Raw genomic sequence first — 20,947 nt, forward strand, 5'->3', positions numbered from 1 at the left:
TGGATTTTGATTAAATTTCTTTTCAGTTTAAACCTATCACCTTCCTTAGTAGCTGTGCTATACCTTGGAACATTTTTGTGAAATTTCGGGTTTTTGATGAATATCCTATCTGGTATTTCAGGTGGTTCCTTTCTATTTTTGTTACATTTTTCTGTTCGTTTTTCTTTTTCCTCGATTATTTTCTTGTAAACGGCATCATTCAACGCTTGTATTTCTTTGAAGTATTGATTAGCAAGTTCTTCAGTGATTACTGCGGGATTATCCTGATCTTGATTTTTTGGTAAATAATTCTGAATTCCGAAAGTTAGTTCATTTGGGCTTAAGTTAAATTGATCTTTTATCGAATTGTTATAGGTTCGCAAAGCTAATCGAAGTTTTTGATCAACACTATATTTTGGGAATTTAATTTCGAGTCCTTGTAGAATTTCAATAATTGTGGAGTGTGTTCTTTCTATTAGTCCTTGAGATTGGGGATGATAAGGTGTGGTGAAGTAAGTTTCAATACCATTTATTTCAGTGAATTGTTTGTATAGTGCATTGTTGAATTCTAATCCGTTATCGGTTTGAATGCATTTTGGAATTGGGAAAACTGAAAGATAGTTGTTAAGATTTTTTATTATTTCGATACTGTTAGCTGATTTCAATGTGTAGGCGGAAAGTCTTTTAGAAAACGAATCGACAATTGTGAGGATTTTAATATACGTGAAAGTGTCAATCTGAAGTTTTTCGAAAGGTTTAGTAGGTGTGGGAGTTACTTTGAATTTAGTTTTAATTGGGTTTCTTTCATACTTGGTTTTCAAACAGATTTCACATTTATTTACAAATTCGGTTACGTCTTTGTGCATTGCGGGCCAATAGTAGTTTTTACGTATTTGTTTATAATTCTCGTTAATTCCTCTGTGGAAGTTTTTGTCTTCATGACATCGAGCTATTATCATTGTTTGTTCATCTACATCAGTTATGTCGGCGTTTATTCTTTTGTAGATTCGGAATTTTATGTTGGGAACTATTTTGACAATTTCATTGGTCATTGAACTTAGAATTTCTGTTTTTAGAGCTTCAAACAATGGACTTTTATTTGAAAATACTATACCGTACACAGTATCAGGTTTCAAATACTCTCGTATTTCTTCTACGTTGTTTCCAATGTCACGTGCGTCTCTGTATTTGAAAATTATTCTGTTTTTATTAAAGATCTTTTTGAATTGGGGTTTTCCTTTACCTCGTGAAATAACTATTTGGTTTGCTTCAGTGTTTGTGATACTATTTTCGTCCATTATACCTATTCTATCATCTGAACTTTCTTGAGAATGTTGTGTCATTAGTGAGTCATTGTCATTATCATTATTAGTATTATTTACAAGGTTTTCGTTGCCAGTTTCCACATTATTTTCATTAATATTATCAATATTTGCATTAACTATCGAATTGTTACCTAATTGTTCATCAAGATCATTCAATATACTTTCATTTACCGACGGAGGAGCTTCATTGTTATGGAATCTTAGCAGATCATTGATATCAATGTCATCGTACTCATCATGTGCTCATCGCACTCATCTTGTGCGATGCATTTTAGTTGATATAGTATTAGAATGCAAATTGTTCTTATGTAATTAATATATTTCTCATGTATTTAGTAGATTGATTATTTCGATCAGATTTACAAAACAATTCGTTACCTACTAAATGTAATTATTTTTTTTCTTGCTATTTAATTATCTGCATTGCTATCCTATACATCTGCCACTCTCTTCTGTTTCCTTTCTTATGTATGAATGTTATATTTTAGTAGATCAATGCTGTTTGTGCTATGTTCTATTACTGTTGGTATTTTACTGATTTATTTATTTATCTATTTTTCAAATCAATTCTCTCAGTTTGTGATGATTTTCCTCATGCCTTCATTCTATCTTGTTAGTTTAAGCCACATTTCACTTCCAATATGGACACTACCAATCGAATATCATTACATAGAATAAAAAGCATGATTTTTCTTTTGTACTTTAATGATATATCTACTTCTTTTTTTTGTAAGGATGTAAATGAAAATTTATCTTTAAATGCGCTTTAAGCATAGGAATCCTTTCACTTATCACTTCCAATTATATTTCTTGTATGACACTGAATTGATTTAAATAATAAATTATTACATATCTGCTCTAGTAACTCATCTTGTTAAGCATCAGGCTGTCAGCTCTCATGTTCTGTTACTTGTTGCTTGGAAGATCTTAAATGTTTCATTCAATAATCATCGAACTTAAAATTTTTATATATAATAATATTGGAGTCAATGATGTTCGTCTGGCTTTCTGGTGGGCTTATTTTTTTTTCTCCGCGTTTATAATTCACCTATTTTTACCCTTGCTTTCCCTCTTCTTTTTTTTTTTTTTATCCCTACTAATCTTAAAATTTAGTTAAAGCATCATGATCTATATCTCATTAGTATTAATAAGTATGCAAGGGAGTATGAATGTTTGTGTGATAGTGTTGAGAAGATATTTTGATGTAGTCTATGGTTGTGGGGTCTGTCTCTGTCGGCCTTTTCCTCTCGCGTTAGTGATTGTAATCTCAGCCAATGAGTTATCGAAATGATGACGGCGCCGCGCTGAGCGTTGGGGAGCAGCTCCGCAATAATTTTCTTAATTATTCAAAATTTCTCAAAGTAGCTCATGTGAATGCGCAGTCTATAGGTTGTCACATTGATGAGTTTCGCTGTATGTTTGAGACACAGGAGTGTGATGTGATCTTGGTATGCGAAACATGGTTAAAACCGATCGTGCCTTCAAGCCGAGTTGAACTAGCGGGATACTCGTTGCTGAGAAATGATCGCCTTCATAAAAACGGAGGTGGTGTTGCAGCCTATGTGAAGCATGCTCTAAAGCCTAGAATTATTGTTAAATCCGACACAAACAGAGCAAGTAAACCAGAGTTCATGCTTCTGGATATTTTTATCAATGGGAGCAAGGTGCTTATCGCTGTGTGCTACAGACCTCCGCACATTGGGTTTATGGAGGAGTTTGAAGTTGCCCTCATTGAGAGTATGGCTGCCTACAGACATATCATAGTCATGGGTGACTTTAACACGGACTTACTCAGACACAATTCACCTGAGAAAAATCAATTAATGACAATTTTCAACTCCTGTAATTTATCCCTGTTGCCTGTGCAGGCCACTCACCATACCTCAGCCTCCCACACCCTGTTGGATCTGATTGCTGTTTCAGAGGAGGATGCGGTCAGAACACATGGGCAGATGCCGGCTCCAGGATTGTCACACCATGACCTTATTTATTGTGTCTATGCCATCAAAGTTCCCAAGCCTGAGCCAAGATTGATTCATTATCGAGATTTCAAGAATATTAACTATCCTGAACTTTTTAGAGAGGCGTCTGGTCTGCCCTGGTACTATTTTTACTTTACAAATGATGTTAATGAAATGCTGACAATGTTTTATGAGTATACACATTACCTCTTCAACAAGTTTGTACCTCCTAAGGTAAGGCGCGTAACAAGAGTACCGGCGCCATGGATTAGTCCTGAGATCAGGCGGCTGATGAAGGAGCGAGACAGATTATGTAGACTTTCCAGGCGCTCACGTGACCCGCTGCTGTTTGCCGAGTATAAAAGAGCAAGGAATCACTGCAAACAGCAACTTCGAAACTCCAAGTGCCGATACTTCCGCAGCACTCTTGGGTCTGCTAGATCGACTGCATCCAAATGGCGAACACTGAGGAAACTCGGAGTTGGCAAGGATAGGAACAGGTTGATACTGAATCACAGCCCTGATGAATTGAATAATTTCTTTGTGGATATTCCAGGGACATTGGATATGGCACAAGAGTATACAGACCAGTACAGGACAGCACGAAGGCAGGATGAGTTCTACTTTGCTGCGGACACTGAAGCCAATGTACTGAATGCAATCTTGTCCATCAGGAGTGAAGCTGTTGGTGCTGATTTGCTTCCAATGAAATTTATCAAAATTATTTTGCCTATTGCCCTTCCATTCATCACACATCTCTATAACACTTCACTCATTTCTTCTGTTTTCCCCACTGAATTCAAAACCTCCAAAATCATCCCTCTCAATAAAACTTCCAATCCTTCCTCTCCATCTGATTATCGTCCAGTTGCAGTGCTGTCTGTCATGTCCAAGGGGCTAGAAAAATATGCACATGAACAAATTAATGGTCATGTTTCAACGTTCAATCTTCTCAATAAATTCCAATCAGGCTTCAGGAAGGGATACAGTACTATGAGTGCCCTTTTATGTGTAACAGATGATATACGCTTGGCTATGGATAATGGACAGCTCACTCTGATGGTACTGATTGATATGAGTAAGGCCTTTAATTCAATATATCATCCTCTTCTGCTTAAAAAAATGATTAATCTGGGTTTTTCAGCCAACAGCATTGCCTGGATTAGATCATATCTAGCAGATAGACAGCAGTGTGTACTGGCAAATGGAGGTCAATCTGGGTGGCGGGTGGTCAATAGGGGTGTGCCACAGGGATCGGTGCTGGGCCCTCTGTTATTCAGCTTATACATTAATGACTTACCTCACAGACTGACCAATACTAAATATCACATGTATGCTGACGACCTGCAAATTTACTTGCATTTTGACATTGACGACTTTGACAACGCTGTTAACAAAATGAACTTTGACTTACTCAGCATCACGGAATGGACATCACAACATGGTTTAAACATTAATGAAAATAAATCAAAAGCAATAGTAATAGGACATAATAGACGCTTACCTAACCTTGACTATGCCAATGGACCTTTTGTGACAATAAATGACCAACAGTTGGAGTACTGTAATACAGTAAAAAACTTGGGTGTCTTAATGAACAGACATCTCGACTGGACCGAACACATTACTAGCACTTGTAATAGGGTCTTTGCTGGCATACATTCTCTGAAGAAGATCAGCCCTTTTCTACCTTTTCAGGTAAGATTGATGCTGGTAAAGACCCTAATCTTTCCGACCTTTCTCTACTGTGACGCTGTTACCCATGACATGACTGTGGCACTGTCCGATAGGCTTCAGAGAGCTCAAAATTATTGCTTAAGATTTGTTAATAATCTAGATCGAGGTGAACATATCACTCCCTACTTCGTTCAGCTTAACGTGCTCAGGCTCAAAAGGTTTCGATCCTACCGCATACTTATGTTTCTATTTAAACTAATCGCCAATAAGAGCCCTGATTATTTGAGTATTAAATTTAGATTTCTGGGAGAGGTTGGGAGAGGTGGAACTAGAAATAGTTTGTCTGTGTTGACTGTGCCTAGGCATCGTACGGTGGTCTATAACAGGTCTTTTCATGTGACTGCCTGCCGACTGTGGAACTCGCTACCAATGGAGGTGAGGGCAATTCAGCGGCAATCCCAGTTCAGTGCGGCTGTCATGAACTTTGTGAGGGGGGCTGGCTGGAGCGACTTATAGCGACTGTGTATTGATCAATATATCTTCTTTGTGTGTGTGTGTGTGTGTGTGTGTGTGTGTGTGTGTGTGTGTGTGTGTGTGTGTGTGTGTGTGTGTGTGTGTGTGTGTGTGTGTGTGTGTGTGTGTGTGTGTGTGTGTGTGTGTGTGTGTGTGTGTGTGTGTGTGTGTGTGTGTGTGTGAATGTAGAATCTTGAAATTGGCTCCTTGATGGTCTTTTTTTTTTTTTTTTTTTTACAATCAATTAAATATAAATGTGATTTACTTATTCACTTCAAGATTTATAATAATATGTAGGAATGGAATGTATAGCAAACACTATAGTTGTCGTTTTTGTATTTTGTTTACATTAGGATCTTTTTTTTTTTTTTTTGTTCACTACAGTGATGAAGTATCACTACTGTTAATCAGTATTGTTATATACATTTTTTTTCCCCAAGTTAATTTATTTTGTTCTCTTTTCAATTATTTAAAATTTGTTATTATTTTAATAAGTAGATATAGTTTGTTTTTTCATATTGTTTGTAATATTTTTTTTTCTTTATCATATTATTTGTATTTTTTGTATTGTTATCTTGTAATAGAGAGTTAAGTGTAAGAGAGGGCCGACTGCGCCCTAACTTCGCTCTCTACGAAAATAAAGGCAGTCATTCAATTCAATTCAATTCAATTCAATCATTGTTATTGACATTGTCATTGGCATTGTCATTGGCATTGTTCGCATTATTTTCCGCGGGAAAGCCTGGGAATAATTCTGAATCGTCAAAACCTGTAAATTCATCACTACTTTCCATCATATTTACATTGAAAGGCCGTGAGAGACAATCAGCAACACAATTTGAGCGACCTTTTATGAATTCTACGGTGTAATCATACTCTTCCATTAACAATTTCCATCACATTAATTTAGCATTTGGTTCTTTTAGAGAATGAAGCCATTGGAGTGGCTTGTGATCTGTTCTTAGGGTGAATTTTCTTCCATACAAATATGGCCTGAAATGTTTCACTGCCCAAGTTATTGCCAACATTTCTTTTTCAATAGTAGAAAGATTTTGTTCAGCGGGATTGAGTGTTCTAGAAGCGAATGAAATTGGGAGATCTTTATTGTCAGTCATTTGACTAAGGACCGCCCCTAAGCTTACATTGGATGCGTCTGTTGTCAAAATATATGGATCATTCAATTAGGTAACTGCAATATTGGTGCGTTAGTAATTGCTTCTTTCAGAAAATTGACAGCTTCAATGAATTTAGGATCTTTTGGGTTTATAGTGGATGTTTTTCTCAATGCGTTAGTTAAAGGTTGAGCTATTTTAGCGAATCCTTTTATCATTTTTCTGTAGTATCCTGCCAAACCTAAAAATTGTTTTATTTGTTTAGTAGTTTGTGGAACGGGAAAATCTTTTATTGCTTTTACTTTTTCAGGGTTAGGCTGAATGCCTTTTTCCGAAACTATGTTACCTAGAAATAGAAGTTCTTTCTTAAAGAATTCGGTCTTGTCCAATTGTATTTTTAGTTGATGAGTTTTCAATCGTTTGAATACAACGTTCAGGTGTTTCATGTGCTCTTGTAAGCTATCACTAAAAATAATAATATTATCGAGATATACAAAAACATTTGGTAAATCACAAAATATCAAGTTCATTGTCCTTTGAAATTGAGGTGGAGCATTTTTCAACCCAAATGGCATTCTGAGAAACTCATAATGACCATTTTCAGTACTAAAAGCTGTTTTTGATTCGGGTTCCATTTCAATTTGATGGAATCCTGAAACAAGGTCAATAGCCGAAAAGTACGTTGCTCGACCGATTTTTGAGAACAAGTCTTCAATATTCGGGAGAGGAAATCTATCATCTTTAGTTTTGTTGTTCAATTTCCGATAATCTACTACAAGACGAACTTTGCGTTTTCCTGAAGCATCAGGTTTCTTCGGCACAACCCATAAGGGAGAGTTGTACGGAGAATTAGACGGTCTTATTATCTTTTGTTCGAGTAACTTGTTTATTTCATTACTAATATCCTGCCTGAATGAGATAGGATAGCGGTAGTTTTTTGAATAAACAGGTTCTTCGTCTGCAGTCACTATTTTAAGCTTGAGCAAGTTAGTAGCAGTTAATATATCACCTTCGAATTTTATTATTTCGGGATATTTCATAAGAGTACTAATAATGCATTCTTTCTCTTCTGAGTTCATATGCTCAGTTCTCAATAAAGAAGTGATTTCGTCAATGGAGAGGGGATTATCGATCATCTCACATAATCCATGTACAATTCACATTCTTCTACAGAAACTGTTTCGATATTCAACGTTTTGTCACAATCAGAAAAATATTCAATCTCAATAAAACCATTCCTATCAATATCAGTTACAATATTATACAACTGCAATTCCTTAATACTAACAGCACATAGCTTATCTGATGGAGTGCAAACATTAGTTTTAATTTTCAATTCATTCCAACCTTTGTTGATTTCAATATGATTCATTCCTAACAGTGGTATCGTGCAATCTTTCGTTATGAGACAATTGGTCTCCAAATAAATTTTAGCTTTCAACCCTTGCAATGTTTGCTTTCCAATATGAACATCATAATTATCGCTAAAATCATACACATAAAATTTTTCATCTTTATCAACACCAAGCATATTCTTAGCATTAATATTTACACAACCTTTTCCATTAGATTCACCAGCGGGTGTACGAATTTTATAATCACAATCAATTATTTTTGTCTGAGGAGAAACCATTTGAGGTTTAATGAAATTATATTTACTACCTGTATCGATCAAAATTCGTGAATCATTGTAATGAATATGAGGCAAATCAAGAGAGATCGTATTCAAATCTAATACTACGTTTTTGGATTGTTGTTCGAGCCTACTTCTAAAAAATGATTCATTTTCTCGCAAAGGTCACTTACAGCATTTTCCATAGAACTCATTCTAGCATTCATGCTTTCAAATTCGGAAAACTCATTTTCAGAAGATTCAATATTGTGAACTGGAAACTTTTGAAAGTTGGAAACTGTTCTCATGCTCACATCGTTTGATTTTTGATTCAAATTTTGGTTGTTATTATTGAAGTTTGCATTTGGATTACGATTGAAGTTGTGATTTTGGAAACTTTGTCCATTACGAAATCTACTTTGAAAGGATTGTCCTCTGTTGAAATTATTTTGAGGCTGAGAGAAATTTCTCTGATTGAAATGATTTTGAGGTTGAGAAAAATTTCTCTGATTGAAATTGAAATTACGATTTTGAGATTGAGAAAAGTTTCTTTGATTTGAATTGTTTTGGTTTTGAAACTGATGGAAATTTTTCGGATGCGAATTTTGATTGGAATTTGACGAGTTTTGTTTTCCTTCAGATTTACTGAAAGTTTGATTCATTTGTGCTACATCAGTAGTAAATCCTAAATGTTTCAAATAAGCACTACTCTTATTGATAATAGCCTGTCTTGCATCACTGAGGTCTTTGATTCCTAGCGTTTGTAGGTGAGCTCCAAGCTGGTGGTTGATTCCTTCGACTAAAATCATTACAATTTGTTTATCCAACTGAGATGAGATAGTTTCAAGAATTGGACCAGTTAGTCCATCGAGTTTGTGTCTTGAGATGATCACGGTTCTTTTTTGTTGCAGTCTATTTATGCAGCCAGAGCCAGGTACGATCTTAACCTTGGCCGGTAATCGATAAGAAGTTTATGGTCTGGTCTGCTATCCTTCTTGCCTTTCTTCCCCAGGATGGTGGTTGTTGGTTGTTGGTGTTGATGAGTCACTCTTCCACTTGACGGTCTTGATGATGGTTCATATCAGTTGCGACCCCGACTTTCGAATTTTCCGCGATCACTTGTGATTGATAATTGATCAATATAAACTGGCGGTTAAATGAACAGCACAATTTTCACGAAATTTTCACGAAAAACTCTTCGGGGTCCCTGTTCGGGCGCCAAACACGTTCACGTTCATTAAAACTCAGTTTTTAAAAAGAAATTTTATTTGCAAAAAATACATGTTAACACATCAAGTGGCTGGAGTAGACTAACTAAAATGAGCGCGCTGAGAGCGACACTAAGCGGTACTGACAGAAATAGTAGTCAGCACATCAATTGTTTAAGTTTACATAATTTATATATATATATATATATATATATATATATATATATATATATATATATATATATATAATTCGTTCTATAACAGGTTTAAAGGTTTATATTGGTGGAATGGGTGAGGGATGGTTGTCATGTGATCGTTCTAGGGCCGGACAGTTTCAGTCATTTGTCCCAAAGATGTTTTTTCAAAGTCAGGATGAAGCTTGATAGAAACAGGAAGTGCATTCCATGCACGACAGGCACTGACTGAGAAGGATTTTGTGAAAATAGTAGTTCGATGATTGGGTATCCTTAAAGTACTTTCTCCAGTTCTAGTATGTGAAGCATCTATCCTTCTACCTTCAGAGACAAATTTGAAATCATCTTTAAAATAGTTCAGATAACCGTATTTCAAGATATCTCTAACAAGCTTGACTATTCGAAAAAGCCTTTGATCGGGAAGCTTTAATGTTGAACTAGCAATGTGGGCTGGGGTGATATGATCATGGCGTTGGAGAGAGTAGACGAAACTTAGACAATAATTTTGGCAACGCTGTAGTTTATCATTCAGAGTGACTTGCATATCGTTAAGAACAGAATTACAATACATTAGATGTGGGAAGATGAGAGATTGAACCAATAATAATTTAATGTTTCTAGGGAGGATATCGTGCATTTTCTTCAATGCATGCATGGCTGAGAATACCTTTTTACAAGTTTTGTTCACTTGTTCTGACCAGTCAAGAGTATCATTCTTAATAATACTAAATTTTTAACTGAGCTACAGTAAGGAATGTCATTACCGTCTACACTAATTTTGTGAATCGACTCGAAGGTCAATATTGTTTGTAAGACGAGAATATCCAATTATAATGGGTTGTGTTCTGATGGGATTAAGCTTAAGGCCATTTTTATTTGTCCATTCCACTATTGAATTGATATCCTGATTCATTAATCCAACTGTTTCATTAATTTTTGTTATGGGACAGCTTAAATAGATTTGAAGGTCGTCTGCATAAGTATGGAAACTGGAGAATTTGATAATGGAAGAAAGGTCATTAGCATACAAAGTGAAGAGGAGAGGGCCTAAAATTGAACCTTGTGGTACTCCATGCATAACGTTTTTCCAAGTTGACTTTTTGTCAACGACAGATAAACATTGTTTCCTAGCCAATAGATAGGATTTGAACCAAACTAACGAGTTGTGACTGAAACCAAGAATAGCCAACTTATTCAAAAGGACTGTATGATCAACAGTATCGAATGCTTTAGAAAAATCCAATAGGGTGAGGATGGTGCATTTTCTTTGGTCCATAACTAACCTTATATCATCAGTGACACGAAGCAGAGCTGTCTCAGTTGAATGGAATTTCCTAGAGCCTGATTGAAAGTTATGAAGCTTACTATTCTTATCTAAAAATTTCACAACTTGAGCATGAATGAGTCTTTCTAGCACTTTGGACAATGCAGGTTGGACAATGCAGGTAGAATACTCTGATTGGTCTAAAATCCTCAACTTTATTGGGTGATGGAACTTTATTTAGAGGGCGAACCAGAGCAAACTCCCAGTTTTCAGGGAAATTGCCTTCTTCAAGTGACTTGTTGAAAATGTATGTAATGGTTGGTAAAACAGCAAATAACATCTTCTTGATAAATTAATAGGAATTTTGTCTACACCCATAGCATAACTATGAATACGTTGAATTGCTTTGAAAGTGTCTTCTTCTGAGATTGGATGGAAATGAAATTGATTCAGTAAATCTAAGTTTGTAACCTGCTCTTCAAGAACATCGATATGATTAGCAATGACAACTTCGTCGCGTTGGTTAGAGTGTGGAACGAAATGGTCATTTATATTGTTCAATGGTAAGTCAATTCGGGGATTCGATTTCTGTTTGCCAAGCCCGAATTCTTTTATTCCCGGCCAAAGTGATTAAGAGTCTTGTCCATTGTTTGTCATGAACGAATTCAAGTACCTAATCTTTGAGTTCCGTAATTCCTGTTTAACTCTATTTCTAAGGCTCCCATAATAAATTAAACTGTTCAAGTCGAATGTCTTTTTCAATTTTCTATGTGCTTTGTCTCTACGTTCCATCATCTTAAGTATGTCTTCAGTCATCCACGGTACTCGTCATTTTCTATTAATCCTCCTTGTCACATAAGGTGCATGTTTGTCATGCAAAGTCAAAGTCCAATTCTCGAAATTCTTGACCATGTCATCAACTGAGGGTAATGCTTCAATTTGATGCCATGGAGTCTGAGCCACATCAGTCAGGAGGGCGGCTTCATCAAAGTTTTTGAAGTCTCTATATGTGTAAATTTTCTGTTCTGGCTTGGGTATCTTATGGGAAAGTACACAGTAGATCAAATCATGTCTAGAAATAGCTGGGAATGAGATTTGGCCTGCTTGAACAACCTCATTGGGATCACTAACAATGAGAAGGTAAATGAGTGTGTCTGATTCATTAGTATGATGAGTTGGATCGAGAGGTAAAATAGTCATGTTTAGGCATTGGAAAATTGTAGTCAGTTGAAAGTAGTCAAAGTTACGATTTGTCATGTTCAAGTCGGTGTTCATATCCCCCATAACTAGTATACGGTTATAACAAGGCATAAGAGAAAGCAAGGCATTTTCGAAATCTGTGAAATGACCTATTTTTGGTGGGCGATAACAGATACCAACGAGTAATTTATCAGTACTAGATAAGGATAATTCAAGTAGCATAAACTCTAGTCTGGAACAATACTCTTGTTTAGATGTGATTAAAACTTTTGTTTTGATACCATGTTTCACATAAATTGCTACATCCCCACAAGCTTTATTTAATCTATCATTCCGGAAAAGATTATATCCAGGCAATGCAACAAAATTTGATGAAATACTAGGCTTCAAAAATAATTCGGGAATTCCGATTATATTGAAGTCCTGAAAACGGAAGATTGCTCTGAGTTCATCAATGTGGCAGCTGAGGGATTGTACGTTAAGGTGAGCAACCTTGAAAAGTTTTTTGAAAGAGTGGAGCTTATTTGCTAGAAACATACCTGCGCCATTATTACTATTATTGAAATAATCATACCTACTTGAGGGCGAGCGAGCTGACGTGTCAGTGAGAGGCATCATGGAAGCAGCAGACGAATCGTGAACCGACCTCAGAACGACACATGACGGGGAAAATGGGGATGAAACTGATAAAACTCAACCTAAATGAAAAAGTCTCTTGATTCGAGTGCATTCAGTATGCCTTGACAGTTCGGCTCCCTTCACTATTTAAAACACTAGTTCAAAAAATTCACTAAAGACAATAAGATGTAGATGTATGCAGTTCCGGTGATGAATAATCCTAATGGTGAAGAAGATGAAGATTGAGGGAGAACTGGTAGTGGGAGATCTAGTCCAAGTGGAGATAGGGTGAGTAGGTATCCAGTAGTGGAAGAACCGGGTACAAGTGGAGGTAGAGCGAGAAGGAATCCAGTAGTGGAAGATCGAGTCCAAGTGGAGACAGAGAGAGATGGAATCCAGTGGTGGAAAATCGAGTCCAAGTGGAGATAGAGAGAGATGGAATCCAGTAGTGGAAGATCGTGTTCAAGGTGGAGATAGAGCGAAATGGGATCCAGTAAAAACTGCAAAAGAGAAGAAAAAGCCAGCAGAAAAACGAAAAATCTTTGAAGAAAGTTATCAATAGAGAAAAGATACATAATAGAACTGATAATGAATAATATTTGCATGAAATTGAAGAGGAATAGTATGATTGAATGTGGGGAAGAATCGAATATCAAATATGGATATTAGTAGAAAGTAATGAGATAGGAAGAGAAAAGGTAGAAAGAGAAATAGATATAGAAAGAGAAATAAACATTTGAACATGCTGGATAGCTAGTGGAAAAATCACAGGGAAAATAATGATAATAATAGGGAAGAAGAGAAGAGAAAGAAGGGATGTGCACAAATTGAGAAGAACTTATGAAACTGAACTATAGAATAAGAAATAGAACATTGTATTGTGATCTTGAATTAATCAAGGAGATAAGAAGAAGAAGAAAATAAAAAGAAAGAGAAGAAGAAGAAGAAGAAGAAGAGAAGAAGAAGAAGAAGAAGAAGAAGAAGAAGAAGAAGAAGAAGAAGAAGAAGAAGAAGAAGAAGAAGAATAGAAAAGAATAATAATCATCATCACAAAAATCACACCAGTTATAATAAATGTAATAAAAATTACAACAATATTCTAGTAATCATTATAAATATAAGATCAAGGAGAGAAATGAGAAAGAAAAATAAGAAGTAGAGGCAATGATGGAGAAAGTGCTAGATTATTTTAGATGAGTTTTATATAGGATTGAACGGTGAAGTATAAAAAATATTATATAGTATTAGAAGTATAATTAACTATTGGGAGTTGCAATAACGATAGAAGTAGTAAATTGAGTACTGTAATATTTTAGTGATGAATGTCTAAGATAATGTTAAATGAAACACAGCCCCTATATATAAGCATATGAACAGACTACCCACCCCTCTGTTCTATCAATAATTCTTCACACTCCAGATTCTATTGTTCGAGCTGTGGCAATAGTAGAAGATATCATTATGTACACCTAATATAGAAGAGATTACTATCTATACCTATAGATTACATCTATATCTATAACGTATGTTAATCATCCAATTTATTTGAAATTCAGCATTTCGAAAATTATTAATTATGGAAATAATTTTGGTAAGAGATGTAATATTTATTAGTAAGAATAGAGATAATGATTCTCTAAGTACCCTCTGGAGTATAGTAGTTGATGCATTGAACATAGTTTTGGGAATTAATATCAAGATAAATATTATTAATCAGTATTAACAGATGTGGATCTCCTTAGTTTGAAATAATTGCCTCATATATAATCATAAATAGCAGTGAAAAGATTCATTTATAGAACAGAAAGCCAGCTCATGAAAAATGCCAAGGTATATCCACTGTGAAATGTATCAATACAAATTTCCTATTATTGTAGTGAAGGGCACCTCAGTCATCGAATCCTGAAATGATTTAATTCACCTTTATTTCTTGAAGGTCGGTCATCCTCTCGACTGTGTGGACCCTCTTGGATCCTCCCTCACCGATAGAGATCTTGATCCTCCCGTCCGATGACCAGACATTCCTATGCCCATGACGGTCGGCCACAGCGTTGAGGATCTTGAGATGCTCCGCAGTCAGATTCTCGCAAATGGTGACGCCAGAACCCTTCAGCCTCCTCTTAGCATCAAAGATCATCTTTCTGGTCCGGTAGCTGCAGAGTCGAACTATGATGGGTCGGTTCTTAGGTTTGCCCTTGTTGAGGTGGTTGACGCCTTCCAACGCAATGTGAGACATCAAGCGCCAGCAGGTCCATGTCTTCTTTGTCACTCTCTGGGATCCCGAAAATATGTATTGAATGTCGGCGCCCGTATTGCTCGAGGTCGTCGACCTTCAGGTGACAAGACACCTCCAGCTCACGAATTCTATCATGCAGCTGTTTGTTCTCCTCCTTCAATGCCTGAAGTTCCTCAAATATAGACTTCACAGCCATTGGGACGGCATTATGGACAGATTCCTCGATTTGCTGTCGAATAATGCAGAGGGTCTCTTCAGACAATGATCCAGAAATAGCTGGCCCTGGCTTCGGAGCATTCTCATTCTTCGGCGTGCCTCTGTTCGGTCAAACCATAGTGTACAGTTAGGTGGATTTACACTTTTACAGGCGAGAAGGTAGACTGAAGAATTAGGAATGTTTTTCAAGATAAATAAAAAGAGTGTGAGATAATCAAAAATATAATTTTACTATTGAATCTAGCTCAAGAAACTGAATAACTAGATGTATAATTTGTAGTGAATTTAACTGTATAACCCTACAAAATACCTGTTAGAAGACAGAGCTGAACTAACACACGTTTACTCACTTGACATAACCAAGATCGGAGTCATAGATCTGAGTCTGTTCCATGAAACATTCAGAAGTCAAAATGTGAAAAGTCTGCCACACACTATAGGCATATAAATTTATGAAAGTTATGAGAGCTGAGAAACCCATTTTCTTTCATAATAATGTCTTGTGTAAGAAAGTCTCCTTCCTTTATATATCATACATGACTCTCAGATTTTTATCAAATAGGCTATGAAACATGAATTTACTGTTCTTAAAATCCTCTTGTTGGTGTAAGTCATCATCGTAAGTAATATTGAGCTTCAAGAAATATAATTATAAATCCATTTTGATTGTTCATTTTTTCTGTTTAATCTTTCAGCGACGTTTGGTAGACTCGAATGGATTGGTAACTGGACCAGTTTTATTGACTCGATGCTGCAGTTTTCTATCCTGGGTTTGACCACCCGCCAACTCTACCTGTACACTAATATACAGCGAGTTATAATCGATCCCAAAAAGCATCTGCATCAAGTTCAATCATTCTTCAATAACTCAGGTACCGTAAGCTAAGTCTTTCAGTAAGCCGAGTTACCGTATCTATAAATAGTTTCTTTCTATTTCTCATTATAATAAAACTAATTTCGTATATGGTACCTCTCGCTATGTAAAACTGAAAGAGCTTGTAAAACTGTGTTTTAGCAACTGAAATGATGTATAAGGTTGACCATTATCCAAGTTTTTCAGGCTATCGACTGATAACTTGACGTCTTGTGAGACTGGACTCTCCACCAGGAGTCTCAAATATTATAGTGTTTTGAAGTCATATATTTTAAAGCCTTGTGAGACTACGGACCCGACCATAATATGATTTTACGTAATGATGTTCTATTAGAAACAAAAGAACTATTCATTTCTCTGGTTGTAGAAAAATCACCATCAGAGGATTTTATTTATTTTTTTGATATTAAATTATCTATTCAAAATTCAAGCTCAATGAAAACAGTATACATATACTTCAAAATCCCTCTAGCCATGAGCTATTTAAATGAAAAAAAAAAACAAAAATATGCAAAAAACAAGCTTGAAGAACGTATTAACAAAATGTTTCACATAATTAAAAATGGCAGGAAAAGTAAAGTCGTAAATTCAAGTATGAACAGGTTTATTACTGCATTTCTTTGAAATTATGCGTCGAGATGTACCATCTATGTAAATGATTGATGATTAGCAAAATGAATCCCTCATACTGTGTGATAAACTATTAAGAACTTAGAAGTAAACATTGATTATTTACTTAGTGAAGCATCACCTAGACTAAAAGTTTAGTAAGCAATCCTACTTCAAGGTTTTTTTCATAAACCGGTAGAGTTTAAATACACAATAATGCTGTTCTAGAGTACCGGAAGGAGTTATAAAAACTATTAGTAACATCGTAAAACGTAAAACCCCACTCGTTTCTTATTGAAGCTATTTCTTCAAGCTAATGAGAAGTCTGTTTCAATTTTTCTCTTTCCAAGGTTTGCCAGTGTTCATGTATCGGGATATTGATGTTATGAAGGCCGGCGGTATCGAAATTCGTGGAATGGAGGTATCACTTGCTCCACGAAGGCAGCTAAGCCAGGCATCTCCAAAGCTGGAACAATATATTTTTATTCCTTATGAATATAACAAGGTAATGGAAATCATCCAATAGATTCATTTCTTCATTTCTTCTACCTTGTTTTTATCATCAGTAGAAAGAGTTTTGCAGTTAATATTTTACATTTCTATTGTTTGATATTCTGTGTTTACCTTCAATAAATGTCATCAAAGGGTTAAATCATTTTTTGAGCTCATGCAGTGACAAAATACATTCATGAGCTATTTTGACCCCGTTCTAATTGGCTGTTGTATTTTTGAGAGGTGGAATATTTTCAATATTCTGTTTCATTATTATAATTTGATCTTATTTTTTCAAATTCATAACCAATCAGCTATATTGTTTTGAAATTTATGTAGGCTACAATCAGAACATGGAAAATTCAATGGAACTGAAGTACCCAGTTCAATAATAGATCATTCTATTAATAAAAATAATTCTCTTTCTAATCAATATTAGAAATTTCAGCGTACTGCCCAGCATTCTCTCTCCATTTATTCTAATGCAAATTCTGTGAATAAAGTGTTGATGATGAAGCTATCAAGCAGACTGGCTTGGCAGTCATCTCCAGACTGACAACCTGCAACAAGATTTTTGCACTTCTTAGAAAAGTAATTTATTTTATGGTATCACTTGAAATTACTGTTGCTTCATGTATATGTCTCATTCAATAAGATTTGATAAGTTTCCATTCCATTTTCAAGGACGAGTTTCCTTTTTCATGTGAGTTAACTTATAACTTTTTACTTGAAGTAGTACACAGCCATTAAGACTATAAGCTTATAATTGGAAAAGCAAATATAGATTATTCACTAGGCAGTAGCGTAGCCAGGATTTTGGAATGAGGGGGTTTCCAAAAATGTTGTCACCGCAACCTCCCCCCTTCGCAACGCCACTGTTACTAGGTAATAGAAGAAATTATTTTCACTGTTTCAAAAGAATATGACTACTTGTCAATGGGCTATTCTGAAGAATGAGACTATTAAGACCATGAATTTATTACACCCAATAATGTTAATCATTAAACTAGTTATGAGTCAACTAATATTAACTAAATTTGTCGACACTAACTTTGTTAACTCTAAATCTGTTGAAATTTAGAGTCAGTAATTGATTGAAAATGGTTTTAATCAACTACCTACTGTATGTTATTCATGTAAACTGAAAGTTCTAATAATACCTACGTTATTTATTTAACAGGCTGCTCAGAAACCACGACCGACAATAATTGAAGTAAGTGAGAAGAATTTCGACTGGGTTGAACGTCTGAAGAAGGCTTCGAAGAGCAGTGAGAGCAATGGCAAACAATACTTGATTGTCTGTCAAGGGGAGAAGACGTGTGGTTTAGTTGGCATGATGAACTGTATCAGACAAGAACCAGGAGGCTGCAATTTTAGGTGAGTGATGATAACCGTCAAACTAAAACATGAGTTGACTGTATATTATTCTATTACATAATTGAATACTGGTACGGTATTGCATATCATATGGAAATTACAGGGATGAATTCTATTGTTCCTCTACAGGGAGGAACTACAACTTGCTAGCATAAAACGATTCATAGGGCTGATCTTTTTTTGAGTTCCCAATTTATGGGGGGGGGTTATTTTTCGAGATTTAGAGGGAAGGGGTGCGTCGTTGGGTTATTTATTTATTTATTTATTCATTTATTGTATAAAATACTATAATCATAATACAATTATGACATTGGAGGGAAAACTAGGCTGAGCCTGTACGATTTCTCTCCAAAAATTTTGATAAAATGTTGATGTTGTCCAAAAGATAAGGTTATGTAATCACACACTGCTTCGTCAGTGTTAGGGAGATGACACCCTGCTAATAAAACTGTACCTTATCACTACCCCCGTAAACAAAGCCATAATGCATTCGTGTGACGTCAGCACAGGTAGGACTCCTACACCAATAAAAATACTAGCTTATATAGATCAGCTGAAATCAAAGATTTTTTATTGGTGTAGGAGCCCTACCTGTGCTGATGTCACACGAATGCACTATGGCTTTGTTTACGGAGGTGGTGACCTTATACGGTAATGGTTAGTGGAAAAGTGGCTATATCGATTTAATTTTCAGAACCCACTAGTCTAGTGCTTTCGTTAATTTCAGTTTAATTTTGCTTGTAGGACAGTATTCATTCAAGACACAACAGCACCAGCTTTCTCTCTAGACGTTCCTCAGTACGCTGATCAGCTTAAGAAGAATTTGGTGTTGAATGTGCTGAAGGATGGTGTGTGGGGTGGTTACCGTCACATCCGGCTCAGTAATACATTGAATGATAGTGCAGCTACAACACAGGTCGAGCATGCTTACGTCAATGCTCTCACAAGGGGAGACCTCTCAAGTCTCAAATGGATTCAAGGACCTCTATCTTCTTACAAGTAAGTCCGAAAAAGTTTGAGAATAACAGAAAAATAGGTATTCTATATTAGTGAGACTCATAGCCACTGGGTACTGCAGAACTAACAGTCACTTTTACTGAGTCAGAGTTTGTCTGTTAACCTCTTGAGACTCAATTATGAAAATAATCCACCATTTATGATTATAATGATTCGTGATAGATCATTAGGCATAGTACTTGAGTCTGTGATATTCTTTATTTCAGTAGAGGAAATCATCCCACCAAAGAAATGTGTAATGTATATTTCGCGCCTCTCAACTTCCGTGACGTGATGTTGGCTTCCGGAAAGCTGCCACCTGATGCATTACCCGGAGACTTAGCTGGACAGGTCAGTTGAAAATTTATTGAATCTTTGTTAATTGAATGTGAATGAGCATCTTAAGTTACTTTAAGATATCGGTCTATGCCAAAGTTGACAATTTTCCATCTCAAAATGATACATTAATTCCTACCACATATTACGATACCATACCCATACATTATTCTTGTCAATAATAATTCTGTTTTTATAGATTTTTTCAGTTCAATTATTTATTTGTTTTTAATTTCCAAAATCAAATAACTGACAAATAATTTTTTATCTACTGCAGAATACATACTAATATCATGCTTTTAGGAACAATACTTCACCACCCAGGTAGCACACCTACGTGTTTCCAACGTTGAAATTTGGTTGTTGAGGTTGAATAACCGTTAGCGGTTGAATTTTTCAACGTTTTAAATGCAACGTTGTTTTCAACGGTTGATCTATCGTTGAAAACACGTTGAAAACGAGCTTCCAATTCCACCACTCACAGCGCTACAGTAGTCCTTACACAAAAACGGATCTATCAACGATGATCGACTGATCAACGCCATTTCATGTTTGAATTCTCATCACGTTGATGAAAGCTGTGAACTCTTTTAGAAAAGTCTACCTATTCCACTTTGACTTGGTAAGTTTATTTAATTTATTATTCTTATTTAAAAGATGAGATTGTTTGGTGATTTATTGTCTAAACTTCAAAACAAATATTGTGTGTTGAACATAATTATGTTTACATTTGAGGTTAGGGTTAGGTAAGTTATATTATGTTTTAAATTAGAGGGCTCTAATTTAATATAATTATTAAAAATTAATATAATACAATAAGCTTGGTTTTAAGTATTTTACATGTAGCCTACTACTTAACTTCCAAATAAATTACTATTACTTTGATTCCTGCACAAATATTTTCATTATGCTATCTATGTATTATTTTTGTCACAGGACTGCTTGTGTTGAGAAATTCCATCGAACTTAATATAATAACACTGAACTTAATATAATATAAATCACTTAACATCAAAGTGATTGCTTTTAACAAGTTCAGTAATTAACTCGGTGATCCAAGAAATGAAAACGGGTGTCCGGAGTTCAGCTCATAAATATTAACATTTTCCAAATATGTCATTCCATGGTGACGAAATTTAGCTTAAACT

At 35.5% G+C, this 20,947-nt stretch overlaps 1 protein-coding gene across 1 annotated transcript in view; it reads left to right on the top strand.

Moving 5' to 3' along the window:
• LOC111062415 (fatty acid synthase-like) overlaps window positions 1–20,947 on the top strand; it is a 76,806-nt gene that overhangs the window by 41,135 nt on the left and 14,724 nt on the right. The window contains exons 17-24 of the mRNA XM_039436663.1: window positions 15,811–15,987; window positions 16,949–17,103; window positions 17,263–17,270; window positions 17,594–17,681; window positions 18,271–18,467; window positions 19,212–19,466; window positions 19,691–19,814; window positions 20,103–20,167. Of these exons, the coding sequence (XP_039292597.1) occupies window positions 15,811–15,987; window positions 16,949–17,103; window positions 17,263–17,270; window positions 17,594–17,681; window positions 18,271–18,467; window positions 19,212–19,466; window positions 19,691–19,814; window positions 20,103–20,167 (1,069 nt within the window). The remainder of the gene's footprint in view (window positions 1–15,810; window positions 15,988–16,948; window positions 17,104–17,262; window positions 17,271–17,593; window positions 17,682–18,270; window positions 18,468–19,211; window positions 19,467–19,690; window positions 19,815–20,102; window positions 20,168–20,947) is intronic.

This window comes from Nilaparvata lugens, chromosome 10, assembly GCF_014356525.2.
Source record: "Nilaparvata lugens isolate BPH chromosome 10, ASM1435652v1, whole genome shotgun sequence".
Taxonomy (NCBI): domain Eukaryota; kingdom Metazoa; phylum Arthropoda; class Insecta; order Hemiptera; family Delphacidae; genus Nilaparvata; species Nilaparvata lugens.